Source organism: Bombus vancouverensis, chromosome 5 (genome assembly GCF_051014615.1).
Source record: "Bombus vancouverensis nearcticus chromosome 5, iyBomVanc1_principal, whole genome shotgun sequence".
NCBI classification, from domain to species: Eukaryota; Metazoa; Arthropoda; class Insecta; order Hymenoptera; family Apidae; genus Bombus; species Bombus vancouverensis.
Genome location: NC_134915.1, coordinates 8,340,628 through 8,355,118, shown reverse-complemented (window position 1 = coordinate 8,355,118; position 14,491 = coordinate 8,340,628). Strand labels below are relative to the sequence as shown.

Below are 14,491 nucleotides of genomic sequence, written 5' to 3'. Positions count from 1 at the left end.
GTTACATAATTATTAATCACTAAACTAAGTATCCAAATAAACACTATCAAACTAAACACTAAATATCCGAAATATTAAACATACCAGTTATATTATTTTTAAAGTCATTTCATCAGAAAATCCTTTATAAAGCACTCATCATTATGATAATGATGAAAAGGATTCCTGAATTTAATGACTTGTAGTCTGCGATACAATTACTTATAAATTTTTACTTCTATTCTAACATTGTACATAATTTTTGTTTGATAACACACAGAATTTGATTACCTACGCCAAATACATCGCATATTACCATTTTATTATCAACAGTAAAACTTTTATATATAAGAAATTAGAGATTAGCTACAGATTAATATTCATCTGAAGCAGTCAAATTCTCTTTTATGAATTTAACTAAATATTTAATAAATATTTTCAATTATTTATCATAAACTTTAGGTGGAAACAGTTCGTCCTGTTTACAATATATGTCATCGAAAAATGTAGGACAGTCATAAGGTGAGTTGACCGATTTTACACACTTAAATACTAATATTGCATCCATAGCGCAAATGAAACATTTTATTAATTTCTTTTTTATTATTTAATATTTGAAAGATGACTTTTAGTTATTATAAGAAATGTATTGAGCATAAAATTTATTAGTACCAATTTTTTTAATATATAAAAATTATACATGTAAAATATACAAATTAATATTAAGTCATTAAAATATAAAATATCATTTGTAGTGTACTGAATAAGGTGTTGTAAAATATTTTATTTTAAAAAATTTAAAAGTTGAAATTAATTATTTACTGTAGCAATTATTTTAATGTACAAATGATATTTCTAATTTTTAATAATATTAATTTGCATTTAGGAACATGTATCATGAATTTTTATATTAAAAAGGAAGATACTAATAAATAATTTACTATATAATTATATACATTTCACAGTTCAAATGGAATTAAGGCATTGTCTTTATTGTATCAAATATTCCCTTCCTTCTGTTTTGTACTATGACGCGACTTCATTTTTCATATGTAGTTTTCATAGTTCAAAATCCGTTTGATATAATAAAGATGTATGAACAAAAATAGAATTTTTTCTTGAAAAATTTGTCTTTTATGATGAATGTTATTAATGAAAAATATTTCTTTTAATTTACGAATATCTTTTTCCGGACCGAAGTTGTTTAAATGATACTGAAATTTATGATATTATTTATGAATATAGGTATACGTAATATGACTTATCATATCAATATAATTCAAAGTTAAGTATTGCAACAAATTACCTTTAACATTTTATTAGAAGGACATTTGTATCTTATTTTTTCTGTAATTTCCTGTAGTGAATCTTCCATGTTTAATTGGTATTAGAATATGTTACATTTTACTTTAAATTATGAATTATTCATGTCTTCTTCGAGCTACAAAATATTAGAAATGCTTCATAATTTATTTATTCGTTTTAATAATATGTATCGTATACACATTCTACTATTACAATATTACAAATTTTATCAAAAATAATATTAGTTCACTTACCGTCGAACCTCCTTAAATAAAGTCCGTTCTGATAATAAATATCCATTTCGGTATTTCACAGCTTGAGCTGACTTCCTTGACTGCGAGCATGTGTAATACTGTTCATCGAGGAACGTCTTGGGATTAATTCACTCTTGTAACAATGTTGATGTTTGCTTTCCAATATCAAACTATTTCACATTTCATAATGGTCGTAGTAGATATGTATGGGCAAAAAAAGAAGATAATAATAATATTACTACTGTGGTCTCTCTACGATATTCGTTCAAATGATATTGAAAGGATGATTCCAAAATACACATGTATACATATATATACTATACTGTGTATATATTCAGAACATTTAATTCACATTGCTGTTAATATTTAGAAATGTTGATATCGACAGAAATGACCGACTATGAAATAGTACACACATTTAATTAAATCAACTATACGAATATTTGACGAATTTTCAAAATCTGCTTTCTGCTGTTACATGATGCTTCGTACTGAAAAATTTTAACCTATTTTTACATGAATTTTTAAATTAATTTTCCAAACATAAGTTGAACGACTTTGAAAACATGTATTTCTATAAATAGTATTACACATATACAGGATATATGTATGTATGTGTGTACTATGCTATTCTTGTTACGATTTTTCAAACCCTTACTTTTACAACAAAAATGTTTTGAATAAAAGTTAAACAGATTTCAACTGGCTATAAATTGCGATATAAAAAATTCCAAAAAAAATTATTTTTCGACAAAAAGCCCAGCTCACTTTGACTTCTGTAAATGACACTACGTATTTTCAATGTCATACTGTTGTACCTGATGTTAAGACGCATTATATATATACTACTATCATACTATGCCTTTGAAATGACCTTGAAATAACCTTGAAAGTTGAAATGTAACTTAATCAGTGCCGTATTTTTATACCAACAACCTTAAAAATTAAGTTTTATACACGAATATTTTTTAATATTTCTTACACCTCGGTTAAAATTTATTTTATTCTTGAGATATTATTTTATACTTTCAAATTATCAAGATGTTATCTAAAATTCTAAACTATGATAATTTATTTTATAACCGAATTTAACATTCTTTCATTAAATTTTTCATTAATCATGATATGACAAGTTTATATTATATATTTTTTCCGTGTATCGTAAATGTTCATTATATTATGAACAAATTTTGATAAAAAAACTACTTTCCGATATGTCTATTTCAATTTTGTATACAAATTCGCACTATTGACTTTTTGACGTTTCGGAACAACTAAAATAAGTAGAATACAAATGCGGTATATAATTTTGAAATATTATAAACTGATACTAGGAAACATTTTCGTAAAGTTATGGCATTTGTAGGAATTAATGGATTTGGAAGAATAGGAAGAATGTGTTTACGTGCTTGTCTTGAAAAGGATGTTACGGTAACGAATTAGTAAAAAATTACTTTTACATGCAAATATTTTTATATCAAGCAAGTGTAAAACAAATATATTGTATTAGGTTAAGATGATAAATGATCCGTATATTTCAACCGATTATATGATATATTTATTTAAATTTGACTCGACTCATGGTCCTTATCCTGTAAAGCTGGAATGTGAAAATGGATTTATTATTATCGGAGGTATATTTAATAATTCATACATTATATTTTACTTGAGTCAATTTAATTAAAGCTGGCGCTGCACAAACTTTGTATTTAATACTATATACATATTGTATTAATGATATAATGAAGTAAATATATCATTATAATATAAGTACAAAAGATCGATTAATAAATTATAGATTCACAAACTTATGAAATTAATACTTAATAAATTTTTTCTTTTGAAGACAACAAAATAGCTACATCTCAAGAAAAAAACCCATGTAAAATAAATTGGAGAGAGGCAGGTGTAACATATGTAATTGAGGCTACTGGGCTTTTTACTACCTTAGAAAAAGCAAGCGTAAGAAAAGAGATTGTTCCTTCATACCTATTATTTATAATTTTGGTGTATTTGTTAATAGTTGTATTACAATCTCGATTTAATATTTACAATCGTCTATATTATAATGCTACTTAGAAAGCTTTCGTTTATTATCCAAACTTCGTAACTCATTATAAAGAGTAGAAATTTTTCTATTTCATGAAAAAACTGAACTTATATGTAATACATACATAAAAAATTTATAAAGATATATTTAAATTCTATTACATAAAATAAATGTTTAGAGAATAAAGGAAACATCTGCTTCATTTTAGTTACATATGGACGGTGGAGCTAAAAGAGTAATTATTACAGCACCTTCTATAGATGCATCAATGATCGTTTATGGTGTAAATCATGCTTGTTATGATCCAAAAAAAGGTAAAATAATATCAGCTGCTTCTTGTACAACAAACTGTGCAGCACCTATCATTCGATTGATGCATGATAAATTCGACGTTATTGAAGTAATGATCAGTAGTGTACACGCTTTAACATCGATGCAACGAACTTTAGATGGGCCCCTAGAGAGAGGAAAGGTATTTACGAAATATTTTATCAAACTCTCTTTATTTACGAAAACCCATACTTTTAATAGTTTTAATAGTTATAATAGTATTATTAATGTGTTACACAAAAAAATATTACAGAAATAAAATATGCTACTTAATAAGAAAAGTATTACGTTTCTAATATAGCAATAAAAACACTCTTTAATAGAATAATATATTTTTTGTCCTTAGTATCGCAGCTATTAAAATAAATCAAATTTTGTCGTCGAATCTAATGTTTACGTTACTTAAAAAACAATAATTTTATATTATGTATTAATAGAGATAGTAATTAGGAATTGATTACGATTAATGATTAACTTAATAAGTTCTTTTATTTTCATATAATATTAGAACGAACAAAACTAATTCGAACTTTAACATTTACTGATATAACTTGTGCATATTGATTTGTTTTACTAATTTAAGAAAATACGTTATAATTGTATCTGTATTGTAGTTGTGGAGAGATGGTAGAGGTGCTCTCCAAAATATTATTCCGACGTCTTCAGGTGCTGCCAAATCATTGGACAAAATTATCCCTGAACTGAAAGGCAAAATATCTGCTATAGCCTTTAGAGTACCAATTCCAAATGTTTCTTTATGTGACATGACTTTTCGGTAATGCCAATTACAGTAATTTATTTGATTACAGTAAAAATTTTATTACATTATATATATATATCACATATAATATTACAAGATTTCAAAACAAAAAACATTAATTTTAAAGAACAAAGTAGCTTTATATCAACAGTAATTAACTTTCCTTAATTTATAAAATTAATACAAACAAATATCAAATAGCAACATGTGTCATATTTATACAGTTTTATTAATGTTAGAGTTAATAAACCGACAACGTATGAAGAAGTGAAGGAAGCAATGAAAACAGCGTCAGAGAATGATCTAAACGGTATATTGGGTTATACAGATGATGATTGTGTGTCATCCGACTTCAATAAGACAAGCTTTTCGTGTATTTTCGATGCCAAAGCTGGAATTCCTCAGACAAGCACATTCATCAAAGTTGTTGCCTGGTAATTATCAAGTCAAATTATTTCATAAACAATATTTTTGACTTTTGTGAACCTACCGAATCATTCCTTCTATTAATATAATAATCAATTTAAATAACAACACAAGCAATATAAATTTTTCTTAATTATTTGTTATTTATTCGTATATGTACATAAATTATATTTAAATGCATTTGAAATTTATATATACAGATATAAATACTATTATCAAATTCTTTTTGAAATCGTAAAATAATAAATTTTATGTTTAACTACTTTAGATTATTTTGTAACAAATTTTCAAACTGATTAATCTTTAAATATAAATACATAACAAAATATAACATGAAATAATTAATGAAGTAAATATAAAGTTTGTTAGTTAATTAACGAAAATATAAATATTTGTAGGTATGACAATGAATATGGTTATGCACATCGTATAGTGGATTTGATACAATACATGTATCAAGTTGATTCCGGTAATATACCAGTACCTGTACAGGAGTTAGACGAAAGTGAAGATTAATTATTTCATTCAGTAAGAAAAATATATTATAAGATTACGTTTTATGCAAAGTAATCTTAATATGTATTCTATTCATATCTCCTATTAATTTATATATCTCTTATAAGTTTAATCCCTTATTAATTTTAAACAAAAGATCACTATTGCATTAAAGTTTCATTCATTGCATTTTGTTGTATGTATGTATATCTTGTTTGCTAAATAAAATTGTTAAATAGAGAAGGTTTATATATTGTATAAATTTAATGAAAGTAAATCTGTATTAATTTTATCTATCTAATTCATTTTTTAAGTACACAAATGTTACACGAGAACAAATTTATATCTAGCGGCTTCTGAATACGTCGATAGGAACGTGTACTCACGTGATCCGAGAATAGCCGATGATGTGCGAAAATAAGGAACGGTTACAGCGCATACGCCTAAAACTAGTACCGGTTATATTAACGTTGCCTGCCCTTCAAATGACACTGCTTTTGCGGTAAGCGTAGCGTTCAGGTTGTTTTTTCACGTAAGTACCACTAGTTTAGAACTAACTCTTAATTTATCGTATGTTTTCCTACAATTTAATTTTTCCACTACGTCATATTTATATACAATAAACTACAGTCTTTCAATTGATGTTAATAAAACAATAATAAAATTCAGAATTTTGCTTATATCTAGGATTACATAGCATGTTCTTAGTGCATGTACGTTTTATTCAAACCGGTTGATATGACGTCATTCAAACTAAGTATCTTCCTATAATAATTTTTGCGGTAGTAGATACAAAATCTGTTCCAGAATCTCTGCGAAAACGTGTACTGATATCTTTCTAATATGTCTGAATTTGTCTTTTCGTCTAATCACATTATTTCAATTTTTATTAGCGTTGGTTTTATTATATTTGTTACATATATGCTATGTATTTCATTCCTACTCACGTAACCCAACTTTTTTACATACTACGAATTTGTTCGATTTCGACATTGTACAACATTAATTATTTAAAAACGAAATTCAGAATTCACGAACTTTATTAAATATGAAATTATTTGTGAAAGATTTTGATTTTATGAAAAAATCTACTTTTATGCATACATATGTGCTGTTAATTTGATGTAACATAATCTTTTACAAAATAGATTTTGTTACCGTTACATTAGTATTTTTATATGTTTTGAAAAAATTTAAAAGCTATATATTAAAATTCAGACAATTATTAAAAGCTACTAGTTTTATTTTAATATAAATATAAACATAAATTATAGTAACGAATTTTTAAATCGAATAAGATAGTAATACGATTCATTCTACATACTAATATACATTCCGCTACATACATTTCTTTTGTAATGTTTCAATATTATTACAAATAATATTGAATATAAAATATGTGTATGTACATACATACATCATCGTAATAGTCGAAGCATGAATATGTGAAAAAGGTCACGTTCGTCTTTAAGTACAAATTGGCGTTGAGAGATCTTCTTGACCTTGAGTGACCTTTAATATTAAACCTTGTTTTATAAGACAAATATCTGAATTATAATATTATTTCTGTTTATAATAAATTATTTAATTTAATAATGCAGACTACAGAAATTATTTTTAATACTAATGCAAGAATATTAGAAACATCCAACTTTATTTGATGTATCTATGTTTATACATTAAATTATTCATGTTTTCGTTAGAGCAGTAATATTTACAACAAAACACAATTGAATTTACAATAAATCAAAATATGCATATATGTGTATTTTACATGAATTATTTATATTCCAATATTTTTATATTTGTAATCTAATCAAAAAAATAATGTTATGCTTTAAATTTAATTATACCAAATAACATTCTGAATATAAAATCATTATAAATCGAAAAAATATATTACACCTATTTGAGGTTATGCCGTTATTATTGGGATTAACTTCACTTATATCGATCACACAAAAATTACTTTATAAAAGCAAATTGGTATATGCCGAGTCAAAAATATGTTATCAAAAGATAAACCGCACATTTTCCAGTTGCATAGAAGAAGACGACGACATGAGCAAAATTGGAATCAACGGATTCGGCCGCATTGGTCGTCTTGTGCTTAGGGCCTCTCTTGATCGTGGTGCCCAGGTAAATAATTTGTTAATTTCATATGCTTTTGTACTTTCAACTTTTTTCATTATTATAATTTTAATAGGTTGTAGCTATTAATGATCCCTTTATTGGTTTGGACTATATGGTATATATGTTTAAATATGACTCCACTCATGGAAGATTTAAGGGAGAGGTCAAAGCCGAAAATGGTTGCTTAGTTGTCAATGGCAATAAAATTGCTGTGTTCAGTGAGCGCGAGCCAAAAGCTATTCCATGGGCAAAAGCTGGAGCTGAATATGTTGTAGAATCTACTGGAGTCTTCACTACCATAGAAAAGGCTTCTGTATGTACAAACCTGTATATTTATTTTAAAAAGAGAGAGGGAGAGAGAGAAATGTATTCATATATAAATAATTATTTTAATCTTTTAGGCTCATTTGGAAGGTGGTGCAAAGAAAGTTATTATTTCTGCACCGTCAGCTGATGCACCTATGTTTGTTGTTGGTGTTAACTTGGAAGCTTATAATCCAAGTTATAAAGTTATCTCTAATGCTTCCTGCACTACTAATTGTTTAGCTCCTCTTGCTAAAGTTATTCATGACAATTTCGAAATCGTTGAGGGTCTTATGACTACTGTACATGCTATTACTGCTACTCAGAAAACTGTTGATGGACCTTCTGGAAAGGTATATCAAATTTTTTCTAATAATATATTTCTTCACTCTATAATTGGTTTTTGTTTCATCATACTTAATGTTTCCTATTTGGTTTTATAACAGTTATGGCGTGACGGTCGCGGTGCAGCACAAAATATTATTCCAGCTGCAACTGGTGCAGCTAAAGCTGTTGGTAAAGTCATTCCAGCCCTTAATGGAAAACTGACTGGTATGGCATTCCGTGTACCGGTACATAATGTATCGGTTGTTGACTTAACGGTTAGACTTGCCAAACCTGCGTCCTATGATGCTATTAAGGCTAAAATAAAGGAAGCTGCTGAAGGACCCTTGAAGGGAATTTTGGGATATACAGAAGATGATGTAGTATCTTCCGATTTTATTGGTGATAACCACTCCAGTATTTTTGATGCTAAAGCTGGCATACCTTTGAATGATAACTTTGTTAAGTTAATTTCGTGGTATGATAATGAATATGGTTATTCTAACCGCGTCGTTGATTTAATTAAGTACATACAAACAAAAGATAACTAAAATTTTACTCATATTTATGTGTAACACATTTCGTAAACTGTTCTATATGATAATGTTATATGAGTTATATATCGTTATTTTATAGATACTTCAGATTAAATAACATTCTAACCAGTAGAGTTTCCAACCAACAATTGAGAATGTAAGATTGAGAATATTTTTAGTAAACCGTTTCTTTCGCACATTACATAGTTGTAACTAATAATATTTAGGCAAAACAAGTACAAAAGGAAGCTGGTTTTAGGGTTTGTCACATTACTTAATTCGAATTTCTGTTTATGGTTTTCAAATATGTTCATAAATATATTCAAGTGCAAGTATAACGCATATTTATGGGAGTTATGTAGTCAACTGTAACGTAAATTATTCTTGGATCATATATAATATTATCTAAGTAAGAGTAATGTATGTTACATTCAATTACTTTTTATCATTTTGTTCATTCATCAACATTCACAACCAAGATTTTAACATATTTGTGATTTCTTCCTGTAATATTATTTGACATTCAAGACATTGATATCAATAAAAATTGTTATGAAACTAAGAGAATGTTTTATTTAGTCTTTGAACATTTCTTTATCTTCTTATATATTGATACATTTTTACAGCATTATATGAATAGTAGGAATGGAATAAATCAACAGTTAACTTCCGGTTAACTTACATAATAGTTAACTCATATACTTTCTGTACAACTTCTGTACATTTACAAAAAGATATTTTAATATGATTATTGATTGGAATATTTCTAAATAACTTTAACAAAAGTTCTGGCCATCAGAAGTGGCTGCAATATTAATTACAATATTCTTAAAGTATTGTATTATATGGCACAAGGAATAGTTACTTTATATTTCTCATTTATATTAAATTAGTTTTTATGAGATATCGAACAAAACATTTTGCAGAACATTACGTTTATATACAAATTAAGTCATACGATTTATGATGTAATATTTTTTGTTCCGATTGAAAACAATACGTTGAATAATCTATGTAGAACAAAAGTAATCCATAAAAATTGAAAGTATCAACGTTTCTTTTTAAAGTATATTTATTCTTTGAGTGTTCTGTTCCTGCAGACTTCATTTTCTCTCATTTCTTGTTCTAATTCTATTTGCTATGTACAATTATCATCATGAAATGAAATACATTGTTACACTTTAGGAATACCAATTTGTTATGTCATGCTGTGAAAAATTTGATAGTACAGCAATACGAAAATACAGTTTTATTTTGTTGTCGTAAACAATAAATATCTATCACTCGCTTTTATAGCATGTTTTTTTTATAGTTTTGTAGTATACAATAATCATCAAGCTTTCACTATAGCTTGATGCGATTATTCAACTTTAAAAACTTTGTAATATATAAAGAACTATTTCTCAGCAATTTAGTACAGTACTATGCATAAAAAATATAAGTTTTTAAAATTATTTGAACGTTAAAATGCTGTAACATTTGAATACTAGAGAGTGGCAGATGTTACTACAATATTTGTACCCACGCTTCTATAATGCACACTGGAATTATCTGTGAAAGAGGACAAAATGTGAATAATAGCGTAACCACAAAGAATTTTCATTGATATTTCTTCAACGTTTCTGTTCTAGAATGAAAGAAATATCCATTTTCTTTCAATAATACAATTATTCAAGAGTAATTTAAATATTTCTATTAGTAAACCATACATTATTAAAACATGGAAAATATATAAAGGGACATTTAAAATCTAATATTTTACTAATTAACGATAGAAATAGGTTGAATATTTAACATTGGATAATTTTTATTACTATCTGCTCTGTAATGTTATTTTTTGGTTACGCTAACTGTTGTGGATGTACGAAACTTTGCAAAAGGAAATACTCTAGACTAGCATGACACATGAGTTACTCGATTTTACAACAAATTTAGGAAAAATTAATAATTCATAGTTTGGAGTTTTTACAAATGATAACAAATTACATCATGTTAAAAGTAAAAGCTTCGCACGAAGATTTATACGTTCCTGAAGTGCGCTAGCTAATTCTCGTGTTAATTCTTCACAAACTAATCGCAGTTCGGCATTTTTCTCTCGTAATTCTTGTAATGTTAATTTCTTTGATTCTTCTAATTCATCCTTGGGAGCATCTTCATCTCCTTCTCGCTCTGTAAATGAAGCAAAAAGTTAAGAGATGATAATACTCTGTACATTGAAATTCAAATAAGAAAAATAAAGAAAATGAAAAACTCACTTGGACTGGGTTTTCTATAAATATGAAATGCACCACAGACACCAGTAAATTGCTGTGATTGTGGAGTTTCCAGAGGTGGATTTTCAGGTAGTTCGCTCTTTGGAGAAAAGTGAGAAAAATCAGCAACAAAACCTTGACTTTCATTTAAGGCTTTTTGTCCTTCTCCCTCACTTTTTTGACCAACCAATTTTCGAGGTGAAGTCTGTAGTAGAGATACATGACAAAATTTTCTTTATAACAATAATTTTGCCTACATATTTTAACTTTCCGAATCCATAACATTGTTAACATCTAAAGTATCTGAAATATCTACTGTGCGGATCCATAAAAAGCAGCTTAATTAAATGTAGTTCTCATTATTAATAATTTTAATCTAGGTGTTTGGTAATAGAATGATTAAAAAATGGATAAAAGTACTTACAATTCCAGGAGAGATTCTTGGTGGAACTAGCGGAGGTGCTCCAAGGAAACTTTGACCATTTTTCCCTACAAGAACGCGCACAGTTTGAAGCGTAAAACTTTGCTTTCTCAGCCACAGATGAAAAGTATCGCAGAGTATTGGTAGCAACATATACCTAATTTATTAAGATCAAGACTAGAACTTCTTGCATGTGTTCTGTATGGTCTGGGTGGTGGTGGAGGTGGTGGTTCCTTCTTTGGAGTTACTATAATAGCTTCTTCAGGAGGTGGAGGTGGTTTTTTTATGAGAGGTCGTTGCACCAATGCACTTGCAGTACGTTGGAGATCGTCATCTCCCAACGTAGTGCAGCTGCTACTGTTACCATTTGCTCCAGAGGCAAGAATCGCTGCTTCAGGTGTTAAACGTAATGGTACCGGATGTAGAATTTTAGGATCTTTTTCAACAGCAGATTTTTGAAAATCAAAATTCACTAGTTGCAAACCTGGGCTAGTTAAAGAACTGCTAGTCCCAGTTGGTGAATCAACAAATTTTGTCCATTCTTTATTTCTTTCACGAGTACCAGTGGTATTAGGTGGAGTTTTTTGAGTAGTTGTAGTTTGTGGAATAGGTGGTGGACCAGTTTTTTGCTTAAGCAAAGGAATTAATAAAGGTGGAGGTAAGACATCGGGTAGAGGCACATGATTTCTTCGTAACACAACAAGATGCATAGCCACAAAAAATTCTTGTAAACTCAATGCTCCATCTCTGGTAATATCTGCAAGTTGCCAAATGCGACTAAGTTCTCCTAAAGGAAGTCCAGACTTTTCAAAAAATGTTCTGGCTATGGGTCCGTGTAAAAGCCCCTCAGGATCAAGTTGCAATTGTGTAAATTGAGCAGCATAATATTCACGCTGTTCATCACTAATTATCCATACTTCTTCAGGTGGAAACGAGCCATCACCATCTCCATCACCTTCATCACTGCTATGACGTTCTGAACTTTCTTCTTCGGTTCCTAGTAATTGCCTCTGCTCTTCAGATACCAACAATCCTTGCCAACCTCCAGATACAGAATCTAATATAGTTTCACCACCTATGTCATTGTTTCTTTCCTGTATTATACTATTTGTTGGAGTAGGTGAATCTGTACTACCGCCAGTTTCCCTTGGAGATTCTGCTTCACTTTCACTTTCTGTGGTACTCTCAGGAGCATGTCGATGACTTTTTACAGCTCTGTTTGAATCTGAACTTCTTCTATCATCTTCTTTCCCAGATGCTGGCCAAGTAAATCTTGGTAAGGTAATAACATTCAAGGGCATAGTAATTATATCTTTACCGATAGTAATTCCTGCTTGATGAGTTGCTACAAGTTTCAACAGTACATAAAATTGTTTCTTTCCAAGATGTGTACCAATGTGTGCTGCTTCAGTTCCAAAACAGATATCCAATATCTATAAATCAGAAAAATTTATTTTGCAAATAAACATAATTAGTATTTTATTTAAATTTGTCTAATTTAAATATAAATATTCTTATATCTATAGTTGTGCATATCTATAATACATTATTTACAAATAATGAATATCATACAAGAAGCAATAAATTACATTAATATATGTATAACAAATACTTACGAAAGTAATATAAAAGTTTCTTATGCTCAAATAACATTTGACAATATTTCTCAAACAATTCATACTTTTATTTTATATTCTACTTTGTTTATCAACAAAATAAAATATCTTAAATATTATCATCAATCTACTTTATTTGAAATAAACTATTAACATAAGGTTCGTTTCATGTATTTTAAAAATATTGTTTAAATTTGTGAAATTTGAAATTTCTCATTACTTTATTATTTTGCAAAACTTCGGAGAAATACTGAAATTGATGTATTCTTTAAACTAATTTGCAAATGTATCTTCATACATTCGATGATCATTGTAATTTTCATTATTTAATTTTATACTAGAAATTTTTAACATATACATATTGAGAATAATAACATATCGGTATTGACATTGTGACAAAATCGATCATTAAACTATTGTAAAAATACTGACTGATTTTTTTATTCGGAAATGTAAGTACGTAACTGTTTAGTTGGTCATTTAATTAGGATACTTATAATCACTTCGTAACAGTTCCTTAATTCTAACCTTCATAAGCCTTTGTAATTTGCCGATATCACGTCACGTTCGACAAATTAAACGCCCACTTCTATATGATTAAAGAGATGTTATGATCTCAATATTGCAATCGCGTGTGTGACAGAAAACCAACAGCTGACAGACTACGTACAATGAGTTGATATAATTTACCTTCATCGTGACAACCTCTGGTAAATTCGCCGAGCGCAGTAGTTCGGCAACTTTGATCACCGGCACACTGTCGCTGTCTGCATTTTCACAGCAACAACTAAAAATATTTTCATAATATCGATGTTCGGTCATCGTCAGGTGAAGACTCGCCATCGTAATCGACTCCCAATCCATCTTGGCGACAAGTCAGAGCGGAGCAATGAACCGCTTCTACACTCGTTCTCGTTACGTACAAACTGGGTCCGTTCTCTTTCTCTACTCTCCTCCTCTCTCACACCTTTTAGCTTTTCTTCTATCCGTCTCCGTTGTTGTCCTTCCGTTCTTAACACGGTCTGCTTCACAGGACGGTCGTCTCCAGTATATAGTCACATTGCACGATGATATGATGATCTTGACGAATCCCTTGGGAATGTAAGGCACACCATTTGTAGACTACACCCCATGCATCACAAAATTACCGCTCGACCGCCATCTTTCTGTTCCCTCTGTGTTTGACATTATTATAATCCATGTGCGCATACTACCTGAACTGACATTTCTACAGTATGTGCGCATTAACTTTACTGGAATATAGAGGCTATACTGCGCATGCGTTTTCTTTCATCGCGATAACGCGG

At 28.8% G+C, this 14,491-nt stretch overlaps 3 protein-coding genes and 1 long non-coding RNA gene across 6 annotated transcripts; 2 read left to right on the top strand and 2 right to left on the bottom strand.

Moving 5' to 3' along the window:
- Positions 1–15: 15 nt before the first annotated feature.
- On the bottom strand, positions 16–1,673 carry LOC117162763 (uncharacterized). The gene is made up of 3 exons (XR_004465310.2): positions 1,539–1,673; positions 1,286–1,420; positions 16–1,193 (listed from the first exon to the last, which is right to left on the bottom strand). It is a non-coding gene; the product is annotated as an uncharacterized LOC117162763 (long non-coding RNA).
- Positions 1,674–2,608: 935 nt separating this feature from the next.
- LOC117162759 (glyceraldehyde-3-phosphate dehydrogenase 1) lies at positions 2,609–5,745 on the top strand. The gene is given in 7 exon segments (XM_076618619.1): positions 2,609–2,980; positions 3,021–3,172; positions 3,385–3,500; positions 3,797–4,060; positions 4,533–4,693; positions 4,918–5,112; positions 5,503–5,745. Coding segments are annotated over 7 exon segments (1,095 nt in total). The 5' UTR covers positions 2,609–2,891; the 3' UTR covers positions 5,621–5,745.
- A 259-nt stretch (positions 5,746–6,004) lies between these two features.
- On the top strand, positions 6,005–9,462 carry LOC117164565 (glyceraldehyde-3-phosphate dehydrogenase 2). Of its 2 annotated transcripts, XM_033347711.2 has the most exons (5): positions 6,005–6,131; positions 7,639–7,738; positions 7,806–8,045; positions 8,134–8,388; positions 8,482–9,462. In XM_033347711.2, exons 2-5 carry the CDS (start codon positions 7,661–7,663, stop codon positions 8,908–8,910), a joined length of 1,002 nt encoding a protein of 333 aa, XP_033203602.1. In that variant the 5' UTR covers positions 6,005–6,131; positions 7,639–7,660; the 3' UTR covers positions 8,911–9,462. The 2 variants fall into 2 exon arrangements, with proteins under 2 accessions (XP_033203602.1, XP_033203608.1); XM_033347717.2 differs by lacking the exon at positions 6,005–6,131 and having other exon boundaries at positions 7,620–7,738.
- Positions 9,180–14,371, bottom strand: Reps (RALBP1 associated Eps domain containing). 2 transcript variants are annotated; one of them, XM_033347701.2, is made up of 5 exons: positions 13,875–14,371; positions 11,726–13,001; positions 11,572–11,636; positions 11,151–11,247; positions 9,180–11,064 (listed from the first exon to the last, which is right to left on the bottom strand). In XM_033347701.2, the coding sequence occupies exons 1-5, from the start codon at positions 14,046–14,048 to the stop codon at positions 10,883–10,885; spliced, it is 1,794 nt and encodes a 597-aa protein (XP_033203592.1). In that variant the 5' UTR covers positions 14,049–14,371; the 3' UTR covers positions 9,180–10,882. The 2 variants fall into 2 exon arrangements, with proteins under 2 accessions (XP_033203592.1, XP_033203591.1); XM_033347700.2 differs by having other exon boundaries at positions 11,151–11,352; positions 13,875–14,369.
- Between the last annotated feature and the right edge of the window lie 120 nt (positions 14,372–14,491).

Coding starts and splice junctions, on each gene's coding strand:
- LOC117164565 (XM_033347711.2), top strand. CDS start 7,661: ATGAGCAAAATTGGAATCAACGGATTCGGCCGCATTGGTCGTCTTGTG. Junction 8,046..8,133: donor CTACCATAGAAAAGGCTTCT/GTATGTACAAAC, acceptor TTAATCTTTTAG/GCTCATTTGGAAGGTGGTGC. Junction 8,389..8,481: donor TTGATGGACCTTCTGGAAAG/GTATATCAAATT, acceptor GTTTTATAACAG/TTATGGCGTGACGGTCGCGG.
- Reps (XM_033347700.2), bottom strand. CDS start 14,048: ATGGATTGGGAGTCGATTACGATGGCGAGTCTTCACCTGACGATGACC. Junction 13,002..13,874: donor CAGAGGTTGTCACGATGAAG/GTAAATTATATC, acceptor TCTGATTTATAG/ATATTGGATATCTGTTTTGG. Junction 11,065..11,150: donor TTATAGAAAACCCAGTCCAA/GTGAGTTTTTCA, acceptor CTTCATTTACAG/AGCGAGAAGGAGATGAAGAT.